The sequence below is a fragment of the Petromyzon marinus genome (assembly GCF_048934315.1).
Source record: "Petromyzon marinus isolate PM22_M1 ecotype Great Lakes invasive population chromosome 78 unlocalized genomic scaffold, UKy_Petmar_22M1.pri1.0 chr78_unloc.4, whole genome shotgun sequence".
NCBI classification, from domain to species: Eukaryota; Metazoa; Chordata; class Hyperoartia; order Petromyzontiformes; family Petromyzontidae; genus Petromyzon; species Petromyzon marinus.
In genome coordinates this window covers 296941-322845 of record NW_027422628.1, presented here as the reverse complement: position 1 = coordinate 322845, position 25905 = coordinate 296941, and the positions used below count along the sequence as shown (strand labels likewise).

Sequence of the window (25905 nt, the reverse complement as noted above, 5' to 3'; positions counted from 1 at the left end):
GTGAGTCTCTATGAGTGTCTAAGGGTCTCTATGAGTGTCTATGAGTCTCTATGAGTGTCTAAGGGTCTCTATGAGTGTCTATGAGTCTCTGTGAGTGTCTCACCACAGGTGTAGACGGTGCAGCAGGCTCCATAGCTCTCTGTGAGTCTCTATGAGTGTCTAAGGGTCTCTATGAGTGTCTATGAGTCTCTATGAGTGTCTAAGGGTCTCTATGAGTGTCTATGAGTCTCTGTGAGTGTCTCACCACAGGTGTAGATGGTGCAGCAGGCTCCATAGCTCTCTGTGAGTGTCTATGAGTGTCTAAGGGTCTCTATGAGTGTCTATGAGTCTCTGTGAGTGTCTAAGGGTCTCTATGAGTGTCTATGAGTCTCTGTGAGTGTCTCACCACAGGTGTAGATGGTGCAGCAGGCTCCATAGCTCTCTGTGAGTCTCTATGAGTGTCTAAGGGTCTCTATGAGTGTCTATGAGTCTCTGTGAGTGTCTCACCACAGGTGTAGACGGTGCAGCAGGCTCCATAGCTCTCTGTGAGTCTCTATGAGTGTCTAAGGGTCTCTATGAGTGTCTATGAGTCTCTATGAGTGTCTATGAGTCTCTGTGAGTGTCTCACCACAGGTGTAGATGGTGCAGCACGCTCCATAGCTCTCTGTGAGTCTCTATGAGTGTCTAAGGGTCTCTATGAGTGTCTATGAGTGTCTATGAGTGTCTAAGGGTCTCTATGAGTGTCTATGAGTCTCTGTGAGTGTCTCACCACAGGTGTAGATGGTACAGCACGCTCCATAGCTCTCTGTGAGTCGTTCCCCATCTCCACACGTCGGTGCCGGCGTGCAGAGCTCCCGCCGGCAAACTGGCGCAGTGCGAGAGGTGGGAGCGGAGATTCAGACGGCAACAACAACAACATCAACAACAACAACATCAACAACAACAACATCAACAACAACCACAACAACATCAACAACAAACACAACAACACCAACAACAACAACTTCACCAACAACATCAAACACAACAACAAACACAACAACAACAAACACAACAATAACACCACCACCACCACCTCCACCATCACCACCACCACCACCACCACAACAACACCACCACCACCAACAACATCAATATCAACAACAACAAGAAACACAACAATCTCAACAGCTAACACAACATCAACAAACACAAGAATAACACCACCACCACAACAACAACAACATCAACAACAACAACACCACCAACAACATCAACAATATCATCAACAACATAAACATCATCAACAACACCACCAACACCACCACCACAACAACACAACAACAACACCACAACAACACCACCACCACAACAACACCACCACCACAACAACACGACCACCACCACCACCACCCAACAACAACCACAACAACAACAACACCACCACCACCACCACAACAACAACACCACCTCCACCACCACAACAACAACAACATCACCACATCAACAATAACAACAACACCACCACCACAACACCATCAACAACAACACCACCACCACTAGAACAACACCACCACCACCACAACCACATCAACATCAACAACACCACCACCACCACCACCACAACACCACCACCACCACCACAACATCAACACCACCACCACCACCACAACAACAACAAACTCACCACAACAACAACACCACACATCCACAACCAACTCACCACAGGACAGCTGTGGGCAGCAGTTTGACTCCGAGTTGAGGACAACCTCCACCTGCCGTCCCCCGTCACACGGCTCCAGCACGCCTGGGCACTCCTCACACTCTGTCAACAACAACATCAACAACATCAACAACAACAACATCAACATTAAAAACAACAACAACAACATCATCAACAAACACAACATTAACATCAACATAAACAACATAAACAACATCATCAACAACAACATCAACAACAACAACATCAACAACAACATCAACATCAACAACAACATCAACAACAACAACATCAACAACAACAACATCAACATTAAACACAACAACAACAACATCATCAACAAACACAACATTAACATCAACATACACAACAACTACATCATCAACAAACACAACAACAACATCATCAACAAACACAACAACAACAACAACATCAACATCAACAACAACATTAACATCAACATAAACAACAACAACATCATCATCAACAACAACAACAACAAACACAACAACATCAACAACAACATCAACAACATCAACAACAACAACATCAACAACAACAACATTAACATCAACATAAACAACATCATCAACAACAACATCAACAACATCAACAACAACATCAACATCAACAACTTCATCAACAACATCATCAACAACAACAACAACAACAACATCAACAACAACAACAACAACATCAACAACATCAACAACAAACACATCAACAACAACATCAACAACAACAACATTAACAACAACAACCACAACAACATCATCATCAACAACAACAACAAACACAACAACAACATCAACAACAACCACAACAACATCAACAACAACAACATCAACAACATCAACAACACCAACATCAACAACAACAACATCATCAACAACATCATCATCAACAACAAACACATCAACAACAAACACATCAACAACAACATCAACAACATCATCATCAACAACAAACACATCAACAACAAACACATCAACAACATCAACAACAACATCATCATCAACAACAACATCATCAACAACAAAGTCACCACCACGTAGAATGAGAATAAAATAATAAAATAACACGATAAAATCCTCACAACGTTTCGGCCACAACGCAAGCGGCCGTCTTCAGGTGAAAGGAACAGAACTGTCGGGACGACAGAGCTTCAATGGACGATGTTAAGATTCGTAGCGACTTTTAAGCTGGTTGGGAGATGTGAGGCACCTTGACAAAGGGGGTTTACATATCAAATAGCTGAGGGATTAGCTTGTGACTGGTCACAGGAATGGCTATGTTAAAGTCAACACCTACACATCCACAGAGGCAACTAGTAATTTAGCATTGAAATAGCTGAGGGATTAGCTTGTGACTGGTCACGGAAATGGCTATGTTAAAGTAAAGGCCTACACATCCACAGAGGCAGCTAGTAATTTAGCATTGAAATAGCTAAGGGATTAGCTTGTGACTGGTCACAGGAATGGCTAGGTTAAAGTCAAAACCTACACATCCACAGAGGCAACTAGTAATTTAGCATTGAAATAGCTGAGTGATTAGCTTGTGACTGGTCACAGGAATGGCTATGTTAAAGTCAAAACCTACACATCCACAGAGGCAACTAGTAATTTAGCATTGAAATAGCTAAGGGATTAGCTTGTGACTGGTCACAGGAATGGCTATGTTAAAGTCAAAACCTACACATCCACAGAGGCAACTAGTAATTTAGCATTGAAATAGCTGAGGGATTAGCTTGTGACTGGTCACGGAAATGGCTATGTTCAAGTCAAAACCTACACATCCACAGAGGCACCTAGTACAAATCAAACAGGAGAATTTAGCATTGAAATAGCTAAGAGATTAGCTTGTGACTGGTCACAGAAATGGCTATTTTAAAGTCAAAACCTACACATCCACAGAGGCAACTAGTAATTTAGCATTGAAATAACTAAGGGATTAGCTTGTGACTGGTCACAGGAATGGCTATGTTAAAGTCAAAACCTAGTCAAAGTCAAAACTCTAACTCTGACACACACACAGTGACACACACAGTGACACACACACAGTGACACACACACAGACACACACAGTGACACAGTGACACACACACAGTGACACACACAGTGACACACACACACAGTGACACACACACAGTGACACACACACAGTGACACACACACAGACACACACAGTGACACACACACAGTGACACACACAGTGACACACACAGTGACACACACACAGTGACACACACAGTGACACACACAGTGACACACACACAGTGACACTCACAGTGACACACACACACAGTGACACACACACAGTGACACACACACACAGTGACACACACACAGTGACACACACACAGTGACACACACACACAGTGACACACACACAGTGACAGACACACAGACACACACACAGTGACACACACACACAGTGACACACACACAGTGACACACACACAGTGACACACACAGTGACACACACACAGTGACACACACACACAGTGACACACACACAGTGACAGACACACAGACACACACAGACAGACACTCACACAGGCAGTGTGAGACGACAATTTAGACGACACAGAACAACAACAACAACAACAATAAGACGGCCACTAAGACGAAGCAGCAGAATCAGCAGAATCAGCAGCAGCAGCAGCAGCAGCAGCAGAATCAGCAGAATCATCAGCAGCAGAATCAGCAGAATCAGCAGCAGCAGAATCAGAATCAGCAGAATCAGCAGCAGAATCAGCAGCAGAATCAGCAGAATCAGAATCAGAATCAGCAGAATCAGCAGCAGAATCAGCAGCAGAATCAGCAGAATCAGAATCAGAATCAGCAGAATCAGCAGCAGAATCAGCAGAATCAGCAGCAGCAGAATCAGAATCAGCAGAATCAGCAGCAGAATCATCAGCAGCAGAATCAGCAGAATCAGCAGCAGCAGAATCAGAATCAGCAGAATCATCAGCAGCAGAATCAGCAGCAGCAGCAGAATCAGCAGCAGCAGAATCAGCAGCAGCAGCAGAATCAGCAGCAGCAGAATCAGCAGCAGAATCATCATCAGCAGAATCATCATCAGCAGAATCATCATCAGCAGAATCATCATCAGCAGAATCATCATCATCAGAATCATCATCATCAGAATCATCATCAGCAGAATCATCATCAGCAGAATCATCATCAGCAGAATCATCATCAGCAGAATCATCATCATCAGAATCATCAGAATCAGGCACTGTCCTCTGCCTCCACGACTCACGGCAGGAGAAACTCCCACAGCAGCTCGCCAGCTGGGCCTCCTCCACCTCCACCAGGCGCTCGCCTCGCTTGAGACACTCGGGCCGGGGGGGGCAGGCAGACGGGCAGACGGCGGTCGGTCCAGGGGGGGTCCCCTCCTGATCCTCAGTGGGCTCGTACGGAGGAGGAGAACTCGTGGGGAGTTCAGTAGGTTCCTGTGTTGGTGGTGGTGGTGGTCCTGATGATGGTGGTGGTGGTCCTGATGTTGGTGGTGGTCCTGATGATGGTGGTGGTGGTGGTGGTGGCCCTGATGTTGTGGTAAGTGGAGGTGGTGGTGCTACAGTTGTGGTAGGTGGTAGTGGTGGCCCTGATGTAGGTGGTGGTGGTCCTGATGTTGGTGGTCCTGATGTTGGTGGTGGTGGCCCTGATGATGGTGGTGGTGGTCCTGATGTTGGTGGTGGTGGTGGTGGTCCTGATGATGGTGGTGGTGGTGGTGGTCCTGATGATGGTGGTGGTGGTGGTGGCCCTGATGATGGTGGTGGTGGTGGTGGTCCTGATGATGGTGGTGGTGGTGGTGGTCCTGATGATGGTGGTGGTGGTCCTGATGATGGTGGTGGTGGTGGTGGCCCTGATGATGGTGGTGGTGGTGGTGGTCCTGATGATGGTGGTGGTGGTGGTGGTCCTGATGATGGTGGTGGTGGCCCTGATGTTGGTGGTCCTGATGTTGGTGGTGGTCCTGATGTTGGTGGTGGCCCTGATGTTGGTGGTCCTGATGTTGGTGGTGGTGGTCCTGATGTTGGTGGTGGTCCTGATGTTGGTGGTGGTGGCCCTAACGTTGTGGAAATTGGTGGTGGAGGTGCTACAGTTGTGGTAGGTGGTGGTGGTGATTCGGTCTCGTCCTGATCCTCAGTGGGCTCGTACGGAGGAAGAGTTGTTGGGAGTTCTGTAGGTTCTGGCACTGTGGACACTTTTAAAGTTGTTGGTGGTGGAGGTGGTGGACCTGATGTTGGTGGTGGCCCTGATGTTGGTGGTGGTGGTGGCCCTGATGTTGGTGGTGGTGGCCCTAACGTTGTGGTAAGTGGTGGTGGAGGTGCTACAGTTGTGGTAGGTGGTGGTGGTGGCCCTGATGATGTTGGTGGTGGCCCTGATGTTGGTGGTGGTGGCCCTGATGTTGGTGGTGGTGGCCCTGATGTTGGTGGTGGTGGCCCTGATGTTGGTGATGGTGGTCCTGATGTTGGTGGTGGTCCTGATGATGGTGATGGTGGTCCTGATGTTGGTGGTGGTCCTGATGTTGGTGGTGGTGGTCCTGATGTTGGTGGTGGTCCTGATGTTGGTGGTGGTGGTGGCCCTGATGATGTTGGTGGTGGCCCTAACGTTGTGGTAAGTGGTGGTGGAGGTGCTACAGTTGTGGTAGGTGGTGGTGGTGGCTCTGATGATGGTGGTGGCCCTGATGATGGTGGTGGTGGTGGCCCTGATGTTGGTGGTGGTGGCCCTGATGTTGGTGGTCCTGATGTTGGTGGTGGTGGTCCTGATGTTGGTGGTGGCCCTGATGTTGGTGGTCCTGATGTTGGTGGTGGTGGTCCTGATGTTGGTGGTGGTCCTGATGTTGGTGGTGGTGGCCCTAACGTTGTGGAAATTGGTGGTGGAGGTGCTACAGTTGTGGTAGGTGGAGGTGGTGATTCGGTCTCGTCCTGATCCTCAGTGGGCTCGTACGGAGGAAGAGTTGTTGGGAGTTCTGTAGGTTCTGGCACTGTGGACACTTTGAAAGTTGTTGGTGGTGGAGGTGGTGGCCCTGATGTTGGTGGTGGTGGTGGTGGCCCTGATGTTGGTGGTGGTGGCCCTGATGTTGGTGGTGGTCCTGATGTTGGTGGTGGTGGTCCTGATGTTGGTGGTGGTCCTGATGTTGGTGGTGGTCCTGATGATGTTGGTGGTGGCCCTGATGTTGGTGGTGGTGGCCCTGATGTTGGTGGTGGAGGTGGCCCTGATGTTGGTGGTGGTGGCCCTAACGTTGTGGTAAGTGGCGGTGGAGGTGCTACAGTTGTGGTAGGTGGAGGTGGCCCTGATGTTGGTGGTGGTGGCCCTGATGATGGTGGTGGTCCTGATGTTGGTGGTGGTGGCCCTGATGTTGGTGATGGTGGCCCTGATGTTGGTGGTGGTCCTGAGGTTGGTGGTGGTGGTGGCCCTGACGTTGGTGGTGGTGGCCCTAACGTTGTGGAAATTGGTGGTGGAGGTGCTACAGTTGTGGTAGGTGGAGGTGGTGATTCGGTCTCGTCCTGATCCTCAGTGGGCTCGTACGGAGGAAGAGTTGTTGGGAGTTCTGTAGGTTCTGGCACTGTGGACACTTTTAAAGTTGTTGGTGGTGGAGGTGGTGGCCCTGATGTTGGTGGTGGTCCTGATGATGGTGGTGGTGGAGGTGCTACAGTTGTGGTAGGTGGTGGTGGTGGCTCTGATGATGGTGGTGGTGGCTCTGATGATGTTGGTGGTGGTGGTCCTGATGTTGGTGGTGGTGGTCCTGATGTTGGTGGTGGTCCTGATGTTGGTGGTGGTGGCCCTGATGTTGGTGGTGATGGAGGTGGTGGCCCTAACGTTGTGGTAAGTGGTGGTGGTGGTGCTACAGTTGTGGTAGGTGGAGGTGGTGATTCGGTCTCGTCCTGATCCTCAGTGGGCTCGTACGGAGGAAGAGTTGTTGGGAGTTCTGTAGGTTCTGGCACTGTGGACACTTTTAAAGTTGTTGGTGGAGGTGGTGGCCCTGATGTTGGTGGTGGTGGTGGCCCTGATGTTGGTGGTGGTGGTGGCCCTGATGTTGGTGGTGGTGGCCCTAACGTTGTGGTAAGTGGTGGTGGAGGTGCTACAGTTGTGGTAGGTGGTGGTGGTGGCCCTGATGATGGTGGTGGTGGCCCTGATGTTGGTGGTGGTGGCCCTGATGTTGGTGATGGTCCTGATGTTGGTGGTGGTGGTCCTGAGGTTGGTGGTGGTGGTGGCCCTGATGTTGGTGGTCCTGATGTTGGTGGTGGTGGCCCTAACGTTGTGGAAATTGGTGGTGGAGGTGCTACAGTTGTGGTAGGTGGAGGTGGTGATTCGGTCTCGTCCTGATCCTCAGTGGGCTCGTACGGAGGAAGAGTTGTTGGGAGTTCTGTAGGTTCTGGCACTGTGGACACTTTTAAAGTTGTTGGTGGTGGAGGTGGTGGCCCTGATGTTGGTGGTGGCCCGGATGTTGGTGGTGGAGGTGGTGGCCCTAACGTTGTTGTAAGTGGTGGTGGAGGTGTTGCTACAGTTGTGGTAGGTGGTGGTGGTGGCCCTGATGTTGGTGGTGGTGGTGGCCCTGATGATGTTGGTGGTGGTGGCCCTGATGTTGGTGGTGGTGGTGGCCCTGATGATGTTGGTAGTGGCCCTAACGTTGTGGAAAGTGGTGGTGGAGGTGCTACAGTTGTGGTAGGTGGAGGTGGTGATTCGGTCTCGTCCTGATCCTCAGTGGGCTCGTACGGAGGAAGAGTTGTTGGGAGTTCTGTAGGTTCTGGCACTGTGGACACTTTGAAAGTTGTTGGTGGTGGAGGTGGTGGACCTGATGTTGGTGGTGGCCCTGATGTTGGTGGTGGAGGTGGCCCTGATGTTGGTGGTGGAGGTGGCCCTGATGTTGGTGGTGGTGGCCCTAACGTTGTGGTAAGTGGAGGTGGTGGTGCTACAGTTGTGGTAGGTGGAGGTGGTGGCCTTGATGTTGGTGGTCCTGATGTTGGTGGTGGCCCTGATGTTGGTGGTGATGGTGGTCCTGATGTTGGTGGTGGTGGTCCTGATGTTGGTGGTGGTCCTGATGTTGGTGGTGGTGGCCCTGATGTTGGTGGAGGTGGCCCTGATGTTGGTGGTGATGGAGGTGGTGGCCCTAACGTTGTGGTAAGCGGAGGTGGTGGTGCTACAGTTGTGGTAGGTGGAGGTGGTGGCCCTGATGTTGGTGGTGGTGGCCCTGATGTTGTGGTAAGTGGTGGTGGAGGTGCTACAGTTGTGGTAGGTGGAGGTGGTGATTCAGTCTCGTCCTGATCCTCAGTGGGCTCGTACGGAGGAAGAGTTGTTGGGAGTTCTGTAGGTTCTGGCACTGTGGACACTTTTAAAGTTGTTGGTGGTGGAGGTGGTGGCCCTGATGTTGGTGGTGGCCCTGATGTTGGTGGTGGTGGTGGCCCTGATGTTGGTGGTGATGGCCCTGATGTTGGTGGTGGTGGCCCTGATGTTGGTGGTGGTCCTGATGTTGGTGGTGGTGGCCCTGATGTTGGTGGTGGTCCTGATGTTGGTGGTGGTGGCCCTGATGTTGGTGGTGGTCCTGATGTTGGTGGTGGCCCTGATGTTGGTGGTGGTCCTGATGTTGGTGGTGGTGGCCCTGATGTTGGTGGTGGTGGTCCTGATGTTGGTGGTGGTGGAGGTGGTGGCCCTAACGTTGTGGTAAGTGGTGGTGGAGGTGCTACAGTTGTGGTAGGTGGAGGTGGTGATTCGGTCTCGTCCTGATCCTCAGTGGGCTCGTACGGAGGAAGAGTTGTTGGGAGTTCTGTAGGTTCTGGCACTGTGGACACTTTGAAAGTTGTTGGTGGTGGAGGTGGTGGCCCTGATGTTGGTGGTGGTGGTGGCCCTGATGTTGGTGGTGGTGGCCCTGATGTTGGTGGTGGAGGTGGCCCTGATGTTGGTGGTGGTGGCCCTAACGTTGTGGTAAGTGGTGGTGGAGGTGCTACAGTTGTGGTAGGTGGTGGTGGTGGCCCTGATGATGGTGGTGGCCCTGATGTTGGTGGTGGTGGCCCTGATGTTGGTGGTGGTGGCCCTGATGTTGGTGATGGTGGCCCTGATGTTGGTGGTGGTCCTGATGTTGGTGGTGGTGGTCCTGATGTTGGTGGTGGTCCTGAGGTTGGTGGTGGTGGTGGCCCTGATGTTGTGGTAAGTGGAGGTGGTGGTGCTACAGTTGTGGTAGGTGGTAGTGGTGGCCCTGATGTAGGTGGTGGTGGCCCTGATGTTGGTGGTGGAGGTGGTCCTGATGTTGGTGGTGGTGGTGGCCTTGATGTTGGTGGTGGTGGTGGTGGTCCTGATGTTGGTGGTGGTGGCCCTAACGTTGTGGTAAGTGGAGGCGGTGGTGGAGGTGCTACAGTTGTGGTAGGTGGAGGTGGTGATTCAGTCTCGTCCTGATCCTCAGTGGGCTCGTACGGAGGAAGAGTTGTTGGGAGTTCTGTAGGTTCTGGCACTGTGGACACTTTGAAAGTTGTTGGTGGTGGAGGTGGTGGCCCTGATGTTGGTGGTGGCCCTGATGTTGGTGGTGGTGGCCCTGATGTTGGTGGTGGAGGTGGCCCTGATGTTGGTGGTGGTGGCCCTAACGTTGTGGTAAGTGGAGGTGGTGGTGCTACAGTTGTGGTAGGTGGAGGTGGTGGCCTTGATGTTGGTGGTGGTGGTCCTGATGTTGGTGGTGGCCCTGATGTTGGTGGTGATGGTGGTCCTGATGTTGGTGGTGGTCCTGATGTTGGTGGTGGTGGCCCTGATGTTGGTGGAGGTGGCCCTGATGTTGGTGGTGATGGAGGTGGTGGCCCTAACGTTGTGGTAAGCGGAGGTGGTGGTGCTACAGTTGTGGTAGGTGGAGGTGGTGGCCCTGATGTTGGTGGTAGTGGTGGCCCTGATGTTGGTGGTGGTGGCCCTGATGTTGTGGTAAGTGGTGGTGGAGGTGCTACAGTTGTGGTAGGTGGAGGTGGTGATTCAGTCTCGTCCTGATCCTCAGTGGGCTCGTACGGAGGAAGAGTTGTTGGGAGTTCTGTAGGTTCTGGCACTGTGGACACTTTTAAAGTTGTTGGTGGTGGAGGTGGTGGCCCTGATGTTGGTGGTGGTGGCCCTGATGTTGGTGGTGGTGGCCCTAACGTTGTGGTAAGTGGAGGCGGTGATGCTACAGTTGTGGTAGGTGGTGGTGGCCCTGATGTTGGTGGTGGTGGAGGTGGCCCTGATGTTGGTGGTGGCCCTGACGATGGTGGTGGTGGTGGCCCTGATGTAGGTGGAGGTGGTGGTCCTGATGTTGGTGGTGGCCCTGATGTTGGTGGTGGTGGCCCTAACGTTGTGGTAAGTGGAGGCAGTGGTGGAGGTGCTACAGTTGTGGTAGGTGGAGGTGGTGATTCAGTCTCGTCCTGATCCTCAGTGGGCTCGTACGGAGGAAGAGTTGTTGGGAGTTCTGTAGGTTCTGGCACTTTGGACACTTTTAAAGTTGTTGGTGGTGGAGGTGGTGGCCCTGATGTTGGTGGTGGCCCTGATGTTGGTGGTGGTGGCCCTAACGTTGTGGTAAGTGGAGGTGGTGGTGCTACAGTTGTGGTAGGTGGAGGAGGTGGTCCTGATGTTGGTGGTGGTGGCCCTGATGTAGGTGGTGGTGGTGGCCCGGATGTTGGTGGTGGAGGTGGTGGCCCTGATGTTGGTGGTGGTCCTGATGTTGGTGGTGGTCCTGATGTTGGTGGTGGCCCTGATGTTGGTGGTGGTGGCCCTAACGTTGTGGTAAGTGGAGGTGTTGCTACAGTTGTGGTAGGTGGTGGTGGTGATTCAGTCTCGTCCTGATCCTCAGTGGGCTCGTACGGAGGAAGAGTTGTTGGGAGTTCTGTAGGTTCTGGCACTGTGGACACTTTTAAAGTTGTTGGTGGTGGAAGTGGTGGCCCTGATGTAGGTGGTGGTGGCCCTGATGTTGGTGGTGGTGGCCCTAACGTTGTGGTAAGTGGAGGTGGTGGTGCTACAGTTGTGGTAGGTGGTGGTGGTGGCCCTGATGATGGTGGTGGCCCTGATGTTGGTGGTGGTGGTGGCCCTGATGTTGTGGTAAGTGGAGGTGGTGGTGCTACAGTTGTGGTAGGTGGTAGTGGTGGCCCTGATGTAGGTGGTGGTGGTGGCCCGGATGTTGGTGGTGGTGGCCCTGATGTTGGTGGTGGTCCTGATGTTGGTGGTGGCCCTGATGTTGGAGGTGGTGGCCCTAACGTTGTGGTAAGTGGAGGCGATGGTGGAGGTGCTACAGTTGTGGTAGGTGGAGGTGGTGATTCAGTCTCGTCCTGATCCTCAGTGGGCTCGTACGGAGGAAGAGTTGTTGGGAGTTCTGTAGGTTCTGGCACTGTGGACACTTTTAAAGTTGTTGGTGGAGGTGGTGGCCCTGATGTTGGTGGTGGTGGCCCTGATGTTGGTGGCCCTAACGTTGTTGTAAGTGGTGGTGGAGGTGCTACAGTTGTGGTAGGTGGTGGTGGTCCTGATGTTGGTGGTGGTGGGCCTGATGTTGGTGGTGGTCCTGATGTTGGTGGTGGCCCTAATGTTGTGGTAAGTGGAGATGATGGTGGTGGTAATACAGTTGTGGTAGGTGGAGGTGGTGATTCGGTCTCGTCCTGATCCTCAGTGGGCTCGTACGGAGGAAGAGTTGTTGGGAGTTCTGTAGGTTCTGGCACTGTGGACACTTTTAAAGTTGTTGGTGGTGGAGGTGGTGGCCCTGATGTAGGTGGTGGTGGTGGTGGCCCTGATGTTGGTGGTGGTGGCCCTAACGTTGTGGTAAGTGGAGGCGGTGATGCTACAGTTGTGGTAGGTGGTGGTGGCCCTGATGTTGGTGGTGGTGGAGGTGGCCCTGATGTTGGTGGTGGCCCTGACGATGGTGGTGGTGGTGGCCCTGATGTAGGTGGAGGTGGTGGTCCTGATGTTGGTGGTGGCCCTGATGTTGGTGGTGGTGGCCCTAACGTTGTGGTAAGTGGAGGCGGTGGTGGAGGTGCTACAGTTGTGGTAGGTGGAGGTGGTGATTCAGTCTCGTCCTGATCCTCAGTGGGCTCGTACGGAGGAAGAGTTGTTGGGAGTTCTGTAGGTTCTGGCACTTTGGACACTTTTAAAGTTGTTGGTGGTGGAGGTGGTGGCCCTGATGTTGGTGGTGGCCCTGATGTTGGTGGTGGTGGCCCTAACGTTGTGGTAAGTGGAGGTGGTGGTGCTACAGTTGTGGTAGGTGGAGGAGGTGGTCCTGATGTTGGTGGTGGTGGCCCTGATGTAGGTGGTGGTGGTGGCCCGGATGTTGGTGGTGGAGGTGGTGGCCCTGATGTTGGTGGTGGTCCTGATGTTGGTGGTGGTCCTGATGTTGGTGGTGGCCCTGATGTTGGTGGTGGTGGCCCTAACGTTGTGGTAAGTGGAGGTGTTGCTACAGTTGTGGTAGGTGGTGGTGGTGATTCAGTCTCGTCCTGATCCTCAGTGGGCTCGTACGGAGGAAGAGTTGTTGGGAGTTCTGTAGGTTCTGGCACTGTGGACACTTTTAAAGTTGTTGGTGGTGGAAGTGGTGGCCCTGATGTAGGTGGTGGTGGCCCTGATGTTGGTGGTGGTGGCCCTAACGTTGTGGTAAGTGGAGGTGGTGGTGCTACAGTTGTGGTAGGTGGTGGTGGTGGCCCTGATGATGGTGGTGGCCCTGATGTTGGTGGTGGTGGTGGCCCTGATGTTGTGGTAAGTGGAGGTGGTGGTTCTACAGTTGTGGTAGGTGGTAGTGGTGGCCCTGATGTAGGTGGTGGTGGTGGCCCGGATGTTGGTGGTGGTGGCCCTGATGTTGGTGGTGGTCCTGATGTTGGTGGTGGCCCTGATGTTGGAGGTGGTGGCCCTAACGTTGTGGTAAGTGGAGGCGATGGTGGAGGTGCTACAGTTGTGGTAGGTGGAGGTGGTGATTCAGTCTCGTCCTGATCCTCAGTGGGCTCGTACGGAGGAAGAGTTGTTGGGAGTTCTGTAGGTTCTGGCACTGTGGACACTTTTAAAGTTGTTGGTGGTGGAGGTGGTGGCCCTGATGTTGGTGGTGGTGGTGGCCCTGATGTTGGTGGCCCTAACGTTGTTGTAAGTGGTGGTGGAGGTGCTACAGTTGTGGTAGGTGGTGGTGGTCCTGATGTTGGTGGTGGTGGGCCTGATGTTGGTGGTGGTCCTGATGTTGGTGGTGGCCCTAATGTTGTGGTAAGTGGAGATGATGGTGGTGGTAATACAGTTGTGGTAGGTGGAGGTGGTGATTCGGTCTCGTCCTGATCCTCAGTGGGCTCGTACGGAGGAAGAGTTGTTGGGAGTTCTGTAGGTTCTGGCACTGTGGACACTTTTAAAGTTGTTGGTGGTGGAGGTGGTGGCCCTGATGTTGGTGGTGGTGGTGGTGGCCCTGATGTTGGTGGTGGTGGCCCTGATGTTGGTGGTGGTCCTGATGTTGGTGGTGGTGGTCCTGATGTTGGTGGTGGTCCTGATGTTGGTGGTGGTCCTGATGATGTTGGTGGTGGCCCTGATGTTGGTGGTGGTGGCCCTGATGTTGGTGGTGGTGGTGGTCCTGAGGTTGGTGGTGGTGGCCCTAACGTTGTGGTAAGTGGAGGTGGTGGTGCTACAGTTGTGGTAGGTGGTGGTGGTGGCCCTGATGTTGGTGGTGGTGGAGGTGGCCCTGATGTTGGTGGTGGCCCTGATGTAGGTGGTGGCCCTGATGTAGGTGGTGGTGGTGGTGGCCCTGATGTTGGTGGTGGTGGTCCTGAGGTTGGTGGTGGCCCTGACGATGGTGGTGGAGGTGGTGGTGGCCCTGATGTTGTGGTAAGTGGAGGTGGTGGTGCTACAGTTGTGGTAGGTGGTGGTGGTGGCCCTGATGTTGGTGGTGGAGGTGGCCCTGATGATGATGTTGGTGGTGGTGGTGATGGTGGTCCTGATGTTGGTGGTGGAGGTGGCCCTGATGATGATGTTGGTGGTGGTGGTGATGGTGGCCCTGATGTTGGTGGTGGCCCTGATGATGATGTTGGTGGTGGTGGTGGTGGCCCTGATGATGATGTTGGTGGTGGTGATGGTGGCCCTGATGATGATGTTGGTGGTGGTGGTGGTGGTGGCCCCGATGATGATGATGTTGGTGGTGATGTTGGTGGTGGTGGTGGTGGTGGCCCTGATGATGATGGTGGTGGTGGTGGTGGTGGTGGCCCTGATGATGATGTTGGTGGTGGTGGTGGTGGCCCCGACGCCGTGGAGGAGGTCGGCCCCACGACGGAGCTCCTCGCCGCGCTCGTCCGCTCCGTCGTGCGCGCCGTCGTCAGGGTGACCGTGGTTGTCATGGCGACGGTCGTCAGGGGCGTCGTCGGCGGCGTTGCCGTGGAGACGGATGTCGTCTCCATGGCACCTGGACGGGTCCGGCGGGGACATCAGCCACGGAGAAACGTCACAAAGAGCTAAGGGCAGGGCCAGCCAAATGTTGACTTAAATCTTTCGCGACTGCAGCGATTCACATTCTTGCCTCTTTGGGGTAAAGTCACCAACACGTAGATAGGGGAACAATAAAATAATAAAAATATAAAACAATACAATAATAAAAATATAAAAAAATACTAATTATTATTCTTGGTTCTTTGGGTAAAGTCACCACGTTGAAGGGAAGCAATAAAATAATAAAAATATAAAGCAATAAAATTATTATTCTTGGCTCTTTGGGTAAAGTCACCACCACGTACAAGGGAAACAATAAAATAATAAAAATATAAAAAATACTAATGATTATTCTTGGTTCTTTGGGTAAAGTCACCACCACGTAGATAGGGGAACAATAAAAAAATAAAAATAAATATGACACAATAGAATAATAAAAAATATAAAAAAAATACTAATTATTATTCTTGGTTCTTTGGGTAAAGTCACCACCACGTAGATAGGGAAACAATAAAATAATAAAAATATAAAACAATACAATAATAAAAATATAAAAAATACTAATTATTATTCTTGGTTCTTTGGGTAAAGTCACCACCACGTAGATAGGGAAACAATAAAATAATAAAAATATAAAACAATAAAATTATTATTCTTGGATCTTTGGGTAAAGTCACCACCACGTAGATAGGGGAACAATAAAATAATAAAAATATAAAACAATACAATAATAAAAATATAAAAAATACTAATTATTATTCTTGGTTCTTTGGGTAAAGTCACCACCACGTAGATAGGGAAACAATAAAATAATAAAAATATAAAAAATACTAATGATTATTCTTGGTTCTTTGGGTAAAGTCACCACCACGTAGATAGGGGAACAATAAAATAATAAAAATAAATATGACACGATAGAATAATAAAAAATATTAAAAAAATACTAATTATTATTCTTGGTTCTTTGGGTAAAGTCACCACCACGTAGATAGGGAAACAATAAAATAATAAAAATATAAAACAATACAATAATAAAAATATAAAAAATACTAATTATTATTCTTGGCTCTTTGGGTAAAGTCACCACCACGTAGATAGGGAAACAATAAACTAATAAAAATATAAAACAATAAAATTATTATTCTTGGATCTTTGGGTAAAGTCACCACCACGTAGATAGGGAAACAATAAAATAATAAAAATATAAAACAATAAAATTATTATTCTTGGTTCTTTGGGTAAAGTCACCACCACGTAGATAGGGAAACAATAAAATAATAAAAATATAAAACAATAAAATTATTATTCTTGGTTCTTTGGGTAAAGTCATCACCACGTAGATAGGGAAACAATAAAATAATAAAAATATATAAAACAGTACAATTATTATTCTTGGATCTTTGGGGGTAAAGTCATCACCACGTAGATAGGGAAACAATAAAATAATAAAAATATAAAACAATAAAATTATTATTCTTGGTTCTTTGGGTAAAGTCACCACCACGTAGAAGGGAAACAATAAAATAATAAAAATATAAAACATTAAAATTATTATTCTTGGTTCTTTGGGTAAAGTCACCACCACGTAGATAGGGAAACAATAAACTAATAAAAATATAAAACAATAAAATTATTATTCTTGGTTCTTTGGGTAAAGTCACCACCACGTAGATAGGGAAACAATAAAATAATAAAAATATAAAACAATAAAATTATTATTCTTGGCTCTTCGGGTAAAGTCACCACCACGTTAGATAGGGAAACAATAAAATAATAAAAATATAAAACAATAAAATTATTATTCTTGTAGTGTATAGTGACACTATACACACACAGAGACACAGACACGCACACACAGAGACACAGACACACACAGGCACAGTGTAGTAGTGTATAGTGTAGTAGTGTATAGTGTAGTAGTGTAGTGCAGTAGTGTGTAGTGTAGTAGTGTATAGTGTAGTAGTGTATAGTGTAGTAGTGTATAGTGTAGTAGTGTATAGTGTAGTAGTGTATAGTGTAGTAGTGTATAGTGTAGTAGTGTAGTGTAGTAGTGTGTAGTGTAGTAGTGTATAGTGTAGTAGTGTATAGTGTAGTGTAGTAGTGTATAGTGTAGTAGTGTATAGTGTAGTGTATAGTGTAGTAGTGTATAGTGTAGTAGTGTATAGTGTAGTAGTGTATAGTGTAGTAGTGTATAGTGTAGTAGTGTATAGTGTAGTAGTGTATAGTGTAGAAGTGTATAGTGTAGTAGTGTATAGTGTAGTAGTGTATAGTGTAGTAGTGTATAGTGTAGTAGTGTATAGTGTAGTAGTGTATAGTGTAGTAGTGTATAGTGTAGTAGTGTATAGTGTAGTAGTGTATAGTGTAGTAGTGTATAGTGTAGTAGTGTATAGTGTAGTAGTGTATAGTGTAGTGTAGTAGTGTGTAGTGTAGTAGTGTATAGTGTAGTAGTGTATAGTGTAGTAGTGTATAGTGTAGTAGTGTATAGTGTAGTAGTGTATAGTGTAGTAGTGTATAGTGTAGTAGTGTATAGTGTAGTAGTGTATAGTGTAGTAGTGTATAGTGTAGTAGTGTATAGTGTAGTAGTGTATAGTGTAGTAGTGTATAGTAGTGTAGTAGTGTATAGTATAGTGTATAGTGTAGTAGTGTATAGTGTAGTAGTGTAGTGTAGTAGTGTATAGTGTAGTAGTGTATAGTGTAGTAGTGTATAGTGTAGTAGTGTATAGTGTAGTAGTGTATAGTGTAGTAGTGTATAGTGTATAGTAGTGTAGTAGTGTATAGTGTAGTAGTGTATAGTGTGTAGTAGTGTATAGTGTAGTAGTGTATAGTGTAGTAGTGTATAGTGTAGTAGTGTATAGTGTAGTAGTGTATAGTGTAGTAGTGTATAGTGTAGTAGTGTATAGTGTAGTAGTGTATAGTGTAGTAGTGTATAGTGTAGTAGTGTATAGTGTAGTAGTGTATAGTGTAGTAGTGTATAGTGTAGTAGTGTATAGTGTAGTAGTGTATAGTAGTGTAGTAGTGTATAGTATAGTGTATAGTGTAGTAGTGTATAGTGTAGTAGTGTATAGTGTAGTAGTGTAGTGTAGTAGTGTATAGTGTAGTAGTGTATAGTGTAGTAGTGTATAGTGTAGTAGTGTATAGTGTAGTAGTGTATAGTGTAGTAGTGTATAGTGTAGTAGTGTATAGTGTAGTAGTGTATAGTGTATAGTAGTGTAGTAGTGTATAGTGTAGTAGTGTATAGTGTGTAGTAGTGTATAGTGTAGTAGTGTATAGTGTAGTAGTGTATAGTGTAGTAGTGTATAGTGTAGTAGTGTATAGTGTAGTAGTGTATAGTGTAGTAGTGTATAGTGTAGTAGTGTATAGTGTAGTAGTGTATAGTGTAGTAGTGTATAGTGTAGTAGTGTATAGTGTAGTAGTGTATAGTGTAGTAATGTATAGTGTAGTAGTGTATAGTGTAGTAGTGTATAGTGTAGTAGTGTATAGTGTAGTAGTGTATAGTGTAGTAGTGTATAGTGTAGTAGTGTATAGTGTAGTAGTGTATAGTAGTGTAGTAGTGTATAGTGTAGTAGTGTATAGTGTAGTAGTGTATAGTAGTGTATAGTGTAGTAGTGTATAGTAGTGTAGTAGTGTATAGTGTAGTAGTGTATAGTGTAGTAGTGTATAGTGTAGTAGTGTATAGTAGTGTAGTAGTGTATAGTGTAGTAGTGTAGTAGTGTAGTGTAGAAGTGTATAGTGTAGTAGTGTATAGTGTAGTAGTGTATAGTAGTGTAGTAGTGTATAGTGTAGTAGTGTGTAGTGTAGTAGTGTATAGTGTAGTAGTGTATAGTGTAGTAGTGTATAGTGTAGTAGTGTATAGTGTAGTAGTGTATAGTAGTGTAGTAGTGTATAGTGTAGTAGTGTATAGTGTAGTAGTGTAGTAGTGTAGTGTAGCAGCGTATAGTGTAGTAGTGTATAGTGTAGTAGTGTATAGTAGTGTAGTAGTGTATAGTGTAGTAGTGTATAGTGTAGTAGTGTATAGTGTAGTAGTGTATAGTGTAGTAGTGTATAGTGTAGTAGTGTATAGTGTAGTCGTGTATAGTGTAGTAGTGTATAGTCTAGTAGTGTATAGTGTAGTAGTGTATAGTGTAGTAGTGTATAGTGTAGTAGTGTATAGTGTAGTAGTGTATAGTGTAGTAGTGTATAGTGTAGTAGTGTATAGTGTAGTGTAGTAGTGTATAGTAGTGTAGTAGTGTATAGTGTAGTAGTGTATAGTGTAGTAGTGTATAGTGTATAGTAGTGTATAGTGTAGTAGTGTATAGTGTAGTAGTGTATAGTAGTGTAGTAGTGTATAGTGTAGTAGTGTATAGTGTAGTAGTGTATAGTGTAGTAGTGTATAGTAGTGTAGTAGTGTATAGTGTAGTAGTGTATAGTGTAGTAGTGTAGTAGTGTAGTGTAGAAGTGTATAGTGTAGTAGTGTATAGTGTAGTAGTGTATAGTAGTGTAGTAGTGTATAGTGTAGTAGTGTGTAGTGTAGTAGTGTATAGTGTAGTAGTGTATAGTGTAGTAGTGTATAGTGTAGTAGTGTATAGTGTAGTAGTGTATAGTAGTGTAGTAGTGTATAGTGTAGTAGTGTATAGTGTAGTAGTGTAGTAGTGTAGTGTAGCAGTGTATAGTGTAGTAGTGTATAGTGTAGTAGTGTATAGTAGTGTAGTAGTGTATAGTGTAGTAGTGTATAGTGTAGTAGTGTATAGTGTAGTAGTGTATAGTGTAGTAGTGTATAGTGTAGTAGTGTATAGTGTAGTCGTGTATAGTGTAGTAGTGTATAGTCTAGTAGTGTATAGTGTAGTAGTGTATAGTGTAGTAGTGTATAGTGTAGTAGTGTATAGTGTAGTAGTGTATAGTGTAGTAGTGTATAGTGTAGTAGTGTATAGTGTAGTGTAGTAGTGTATAGTAGTGTAGTAGTGTATAGTGTAGTAGTGTATAGTGTAGTAGTGTATAGTGTATAGTAGTGTAGTAGTGTAGTAGTGTATAGTGTAGTAGTGTATAGTGTAGTAGTGTATAGTGTAGTGTATAGTGTAGTAGTGTATAGTGTAGTGTAGTAGTGTATAGTGTAGTAGTGTATAGTGTAGTAGTGTAGTAGTGTATAGTGTAGTAGTGTATAGTAGTGTATAGTGTAGTAGTGTATAGTGTAGTAGTGTATAGTGTAGTAGTGTATAGTGTAGTGTAGCCACTCACAGTCCTCTGGATAGACACATCGGTGAGTGTTCTCGTCTAACAACATGCCATCAGAGCATCGGGGAAAGCAGCCTTCAGTCCTGCAGTGGGGGACACGGACACACACCCAGTAAGACACACACACATAGACACACACACATAGACACACACCCAGTAAGACACACACACATAGACACACATAGACACACACACATAGACACACACACCCAGACACACACACATAGACACACACACCCAGTAAGACACACACACATAGACACACACACATAGACACACACACATAGACACACACACACAGACACACACACACAGACACACACACATAGACACACACACACAGACACACACACATAGACACACACACATAGACACACACACATAGACACACACACACATAGACACACACACATAGACACACACACATAGACACACACACCCAGTAAGACACACACATAGACACACATAGACACAGACACACACACACAGACACACACACATAGACACACACACATAGACACACACACATAGATACACACACACACAGACACACACACATAGACACACACACATAGACACACACCCAGTAAGACACACACACATAGACACACATAGACACACACACATAGACACACACATAGACACACACACATAGACACACACCCAGTAAGACAAAAACACATAGACACACACACATAGACACACACACACACACATAGACACAGACAGACACACACACACAGACACACAGAGACACACACATAGACACACACACACAGACACACACACACAGACACACACACATAGACACACACACACAGACACACACACATAGACACACACACATAGACACACACACACAGACACACACACATAGACACACACACATACACACACATAGACACACACACATAGACACACACACACATAGACACATATAGACACACACACATAGACACACACACATAGAGACACACACATAGACACACACATAGACACACACACATAGACACACACATAGACACACACATAGACACACACACATAGACACACACATAGACACACACACATAGACACACACACATAGACACACTCACGTAGACACACACGTAGACACACACATAGACACACACACATAGACACACACCCAGTAAGACACACACAGACACACACACACATAGACACACACACATAGACACACACACATAGACACAGACACATAGACACACACACACATAGACACACACACACATAGACACACACATATAGACACACACACATAGACACACACACATAGACACACACACAGACACACACATAGACACACACACATAGACACACACAGACACACATAGACACAGACAGACACACACACAGACACACAGAGACACACACATAGACACACACACAGAGACACACACACATAGACACACACATAGACACACACACAGACACACACAGACACACAGAGACACAGACAGACACACAGAGACACACACACACACATAGACACAGACAGACACACAGAGACACACACACACACATAGACATAGACAGACAAACAGAGACACACACATAGACACACACACAGACACACACACATAGACACACACAGACACACACACATAGACACACACAGACACACACACACAGACACACACAGACACACACACAGACACACACGCAAACACAGACACGTGTGTATACGTGTGTGTATGTGTATATGTGTGTGTGTGTAGGCGTGTGTGTGTGTGTGTACGTGTGTGTGTGTGTATGTTACATATTTCAGTTTAACTCGTGGTAAATAATTGAAGGTGGAGGGGTTACCAGCCCCTCGCACCCGTCCAGAGCCCCCGTTTAGCCCCTGTGGTGGTCACAGACGCCATGAGGGGAGGAGCCAATCAGAATTGGCCCTTCCCACCACAGCATTGTCCACGACAGAGTTGCCCGTCCGGCACCGCGGGGAGTTAGGGGGTTGTTTTGTGGAGCTGAGTGGACTTGCCGATGACTGGTACCAGCGGTGTCAAGATCGGCCTCTGTGGAGGAGGCTCGTGAAGGACGCTACTGGGCAGTTGGAGGCAGTCGCCCTCCAACAACAACGGAGGGCGGAGGAGCGACGCTCACAACAGCGAGCGGAGCGCCGGGTGGCTAAAGCACAGCAGGTTGGCACAGTAGGGGGCACAGGTGGTGCATCAGCCAGTCATCTCAGTCAGTCGACCCGTGGCACCTGCTGGGTCTGCCCCGTGACCTCCTGCCAGCGGGCGTTCGACACTTCACGTGGCCTCACGGTGCACATAGCCTGGCACAAGCGTCGTGGTGACGTCACCGCCACTTAGTGGCGAATGGCGGTTGTTGTTGTGTCTATGTATGTGTGTGTATGTATATGTGTGTATGTGTGTGTGTGTCTGTGTGTATGTGTGTCTGTGTGTGTGTGTGTCTATGTGTGTGTGTGTATGTGTGTATGTGTGTGTGTATGTGTGTCTATGTGTGTGTGTGTATGTATGTGTGTATGTATGTGTGTCTGTCTGTATGTGTATGTGTGTCTGTGTATATGTGTGTCTGTGTGTGTATGTGTGTGTATGTGTGTGTGTATGTGTGTGTATGTGTCTGTGTCTGTCTGTGTGTATGTGTGTGTCTGTGTGTGTATGTGTGTGTGTGTATGTGTATGTGTGTGTATGTGTGTGTATGTGTGTGTGTATGTGTGTGTATGTGTGTGTGTGTATGTGTGTATGTATGTGTGTGTATGTGTTTATGTGTGTCTGTGTGTGTGTACATGTGCGTGTGTATGTATGTGTGTCTATGTGTGTGTGTGTATGTGTATGTGTGTATGTGTGTATGTGTATGTGTGTGTCTGTGTGTGTGTGTATGTGTGTGTGTGTCTGTGTGTGTGTGTCTGTGTGTGTGTGTATGTGTGTGTGTGTCTGTGTGTGTGTCTGTGTGTATGTGTGTCTGTGTGTGTCTGTATGTGTGTATATATATGTGTGTGTGTAGTTACTTGAGACTTAGCGAGCAGCTGGTCCCATCAGGGTCGTCACACGTCGGCACGCAAGGCGAGTCACAGGAGTGATAGTGCCACTCACATAGCGGGCTGGAGTCAGCTTCCATCACCAGCTCTACACACACACAGATACCTTATACACTACACTATACACTACTACACTACACACTACTACACTATACACTACTACACTATAGACGAGTGATAGTGCCACTCACATAGCGGGCTGGAGTCAGCTTCCATCACCAGCTCTACACACACACAGATACCTTATACACTACACTATACACTACTACACTACACACTACTACACTATACACTACTACACTATAGACGAGTGATAGTGCCACTCACATAGCGGGCTGGAGTCAGCTTCCATCACCAGCTCTACACACACACAGATACCTTATACACTACACTATACACTACTATACACTACTACACTACACTATACACTACTACACTATACACTACTATACACTACTACACTATAGACGAGTGATAGTGCCACTCACATAGCGGGCTGGAGTCAGCTTCCATCACCAGCTCTACACACACACAGATACCTTATACACTACACTATACACTACTATACACTACACACTACTATACACTACACTATACACTACACTATACACTACTGCACTATACACTACTACACTATACACTACTACACTACACACTACTACACTATACACTACTACACTATACACTACTACACTACACTATACACTACTACACTATACACTACTACACTATACACTACTACACTATACACTACTACACTATACACTACTACACTATACACTACTACACTATACACTACTACACTATAGACGAGTGATAGTGCCACTCACATAGCGGGCTGGAGTCAGCTTCCATCACCATCTCTACACACACACAGATACCTTATACACTACACTATACCTTACTATACACTATACACTACTACACTATACACTACTACACTATACACTACTACACTATACACTACTACACTACACACTACTACACTATACACTACTACACTATACACTACTACACTATACACTACTACACTATACACTACTACACTATACACTACTACACTATACACTACTACACTATACACTACTACACTATACACTACTACACTATACACTACTACACTATACACTACTACACTATAGACGAGTGATAGTGCCACTCACATAGCGGGCTGGAGTCAGCTTCCATCACCAGCTCTACACACACACAGATACCTTATACACTACACTATACACTACTACACTATACACTACTATACACTATACACTACTATACACTATAGACGAGTGATAGTGCCACTCACATAGCGGGCTGGAGTCAGCTTCCATCACCAGCTCTACACACACACAGATACCTTATACACTACACTATACACTACTACACTACACACTACTACACTATACACTACACTATACACCACTACACTATACACTACTACACTATACACTACTACACTATACACTACTACACTATACACTACTACACTATACACTACTACACTATACACTACACTATACACTACTACACTATACACTACTACACTATACACTACTATACTATACACTACTACACTATGCACTACACTATACACTACTACACTATACACTACACTATACACTACTACACTGCACTATACACTACTACACTACACTATACACTACTATACACTATACACTATAGACGAGTGATAGTGCCACTCACATAGCGGGCTGGAGTCAGCTTCCATCACCAGCTCTACACACACACAGATACCTTATACACTGCACTATACACTACTACACTACACTATACACTACTATACACTATACACTACTACACTATAGACGAGTGATAGTGCCACTCACATAGCGGGCTGGAGTCAGCTTCCATCACCAGCTCTACACACACACAGATACCTTATACACTACACTATACACTACTACACTATACACTACTATACACTATACACTACTATACACTATAGACGAGTGATAGTGCCACTCACATAGCGGGCTGGAGTCAGCTTCCATCACCAGCTCTACACACACACAGATACCTTATACACTACACTATACACTACTACACTATACACTACACTATACACTACTACACTATACACTACTACACTATACACTACTACACTATACACTACTACACTATACACTACACTATACACTACTACACTATACACTACTACACTATACACTACTATACTATACACTACTACACTATGCACTACACTATACACTACTACACTATACACTACACTATACACAACTACACTGCACTATACACTACTACACTACACTATACACTACTATACACTATACACTATAGACGAGTGATAGTGCCACTCACATAGCGGGCTGGAGTCAGCTTCCATCACCAGCTCTACACACACACAGATACCTTATACACTACACTATACACTACTACACTATTATACACTACTACACTACACTACACACTACTACACTATACACTACACTATACACTACTACACTATACACTACACTATACACTACACTATACACTACTACACTGCACTATACACTACTACACTACACTATACACTACTATACACTATACACTATAGACGAGTGATAGTGCCACTCACATAGCGGGCTGGAGTCAGCTTC

General features: G+C 46.8%; 1 protein-coding gene across 1 annotated transcript in view; it reads right to left on the bottom strand.

Annotated features, from left to right (window-relative positions):
- Positions 1 to 640: 640 nt before the first annotated feature.
- LOC116938465 (uncharacterized) overlaps positions 641 to 25905 on the bottom strand; it is a 96306-nt gene continuing 71041 nt past the window's right edge. Inside the window, exons 15-19 of the mRNA XM_076058840.1 lie at positions 23258 to 23375; positions 20266 to 20345; positions 4946 to 15031; positions 1682 to 1783; positions 641 to 844 (exon numbers count right to left, since the gene is read on the bottom strand). Coding sequence (XP_075914955.1) covers positions 714 to 844; positions 1682 to 1783; positions 4946 to 15031; positions 20266 to 20345; positions 23258 to 23375 — 10517 coding nt within the window. The 3' untranslated portion in view covers positions 641 to 713. The remainder of the gene's footprint in view (positions 845 to 1681; positions 1784 to 4945; positions 15032 to 20265; positions 20346 to 23257; positions 23376 to 25905) is intronic.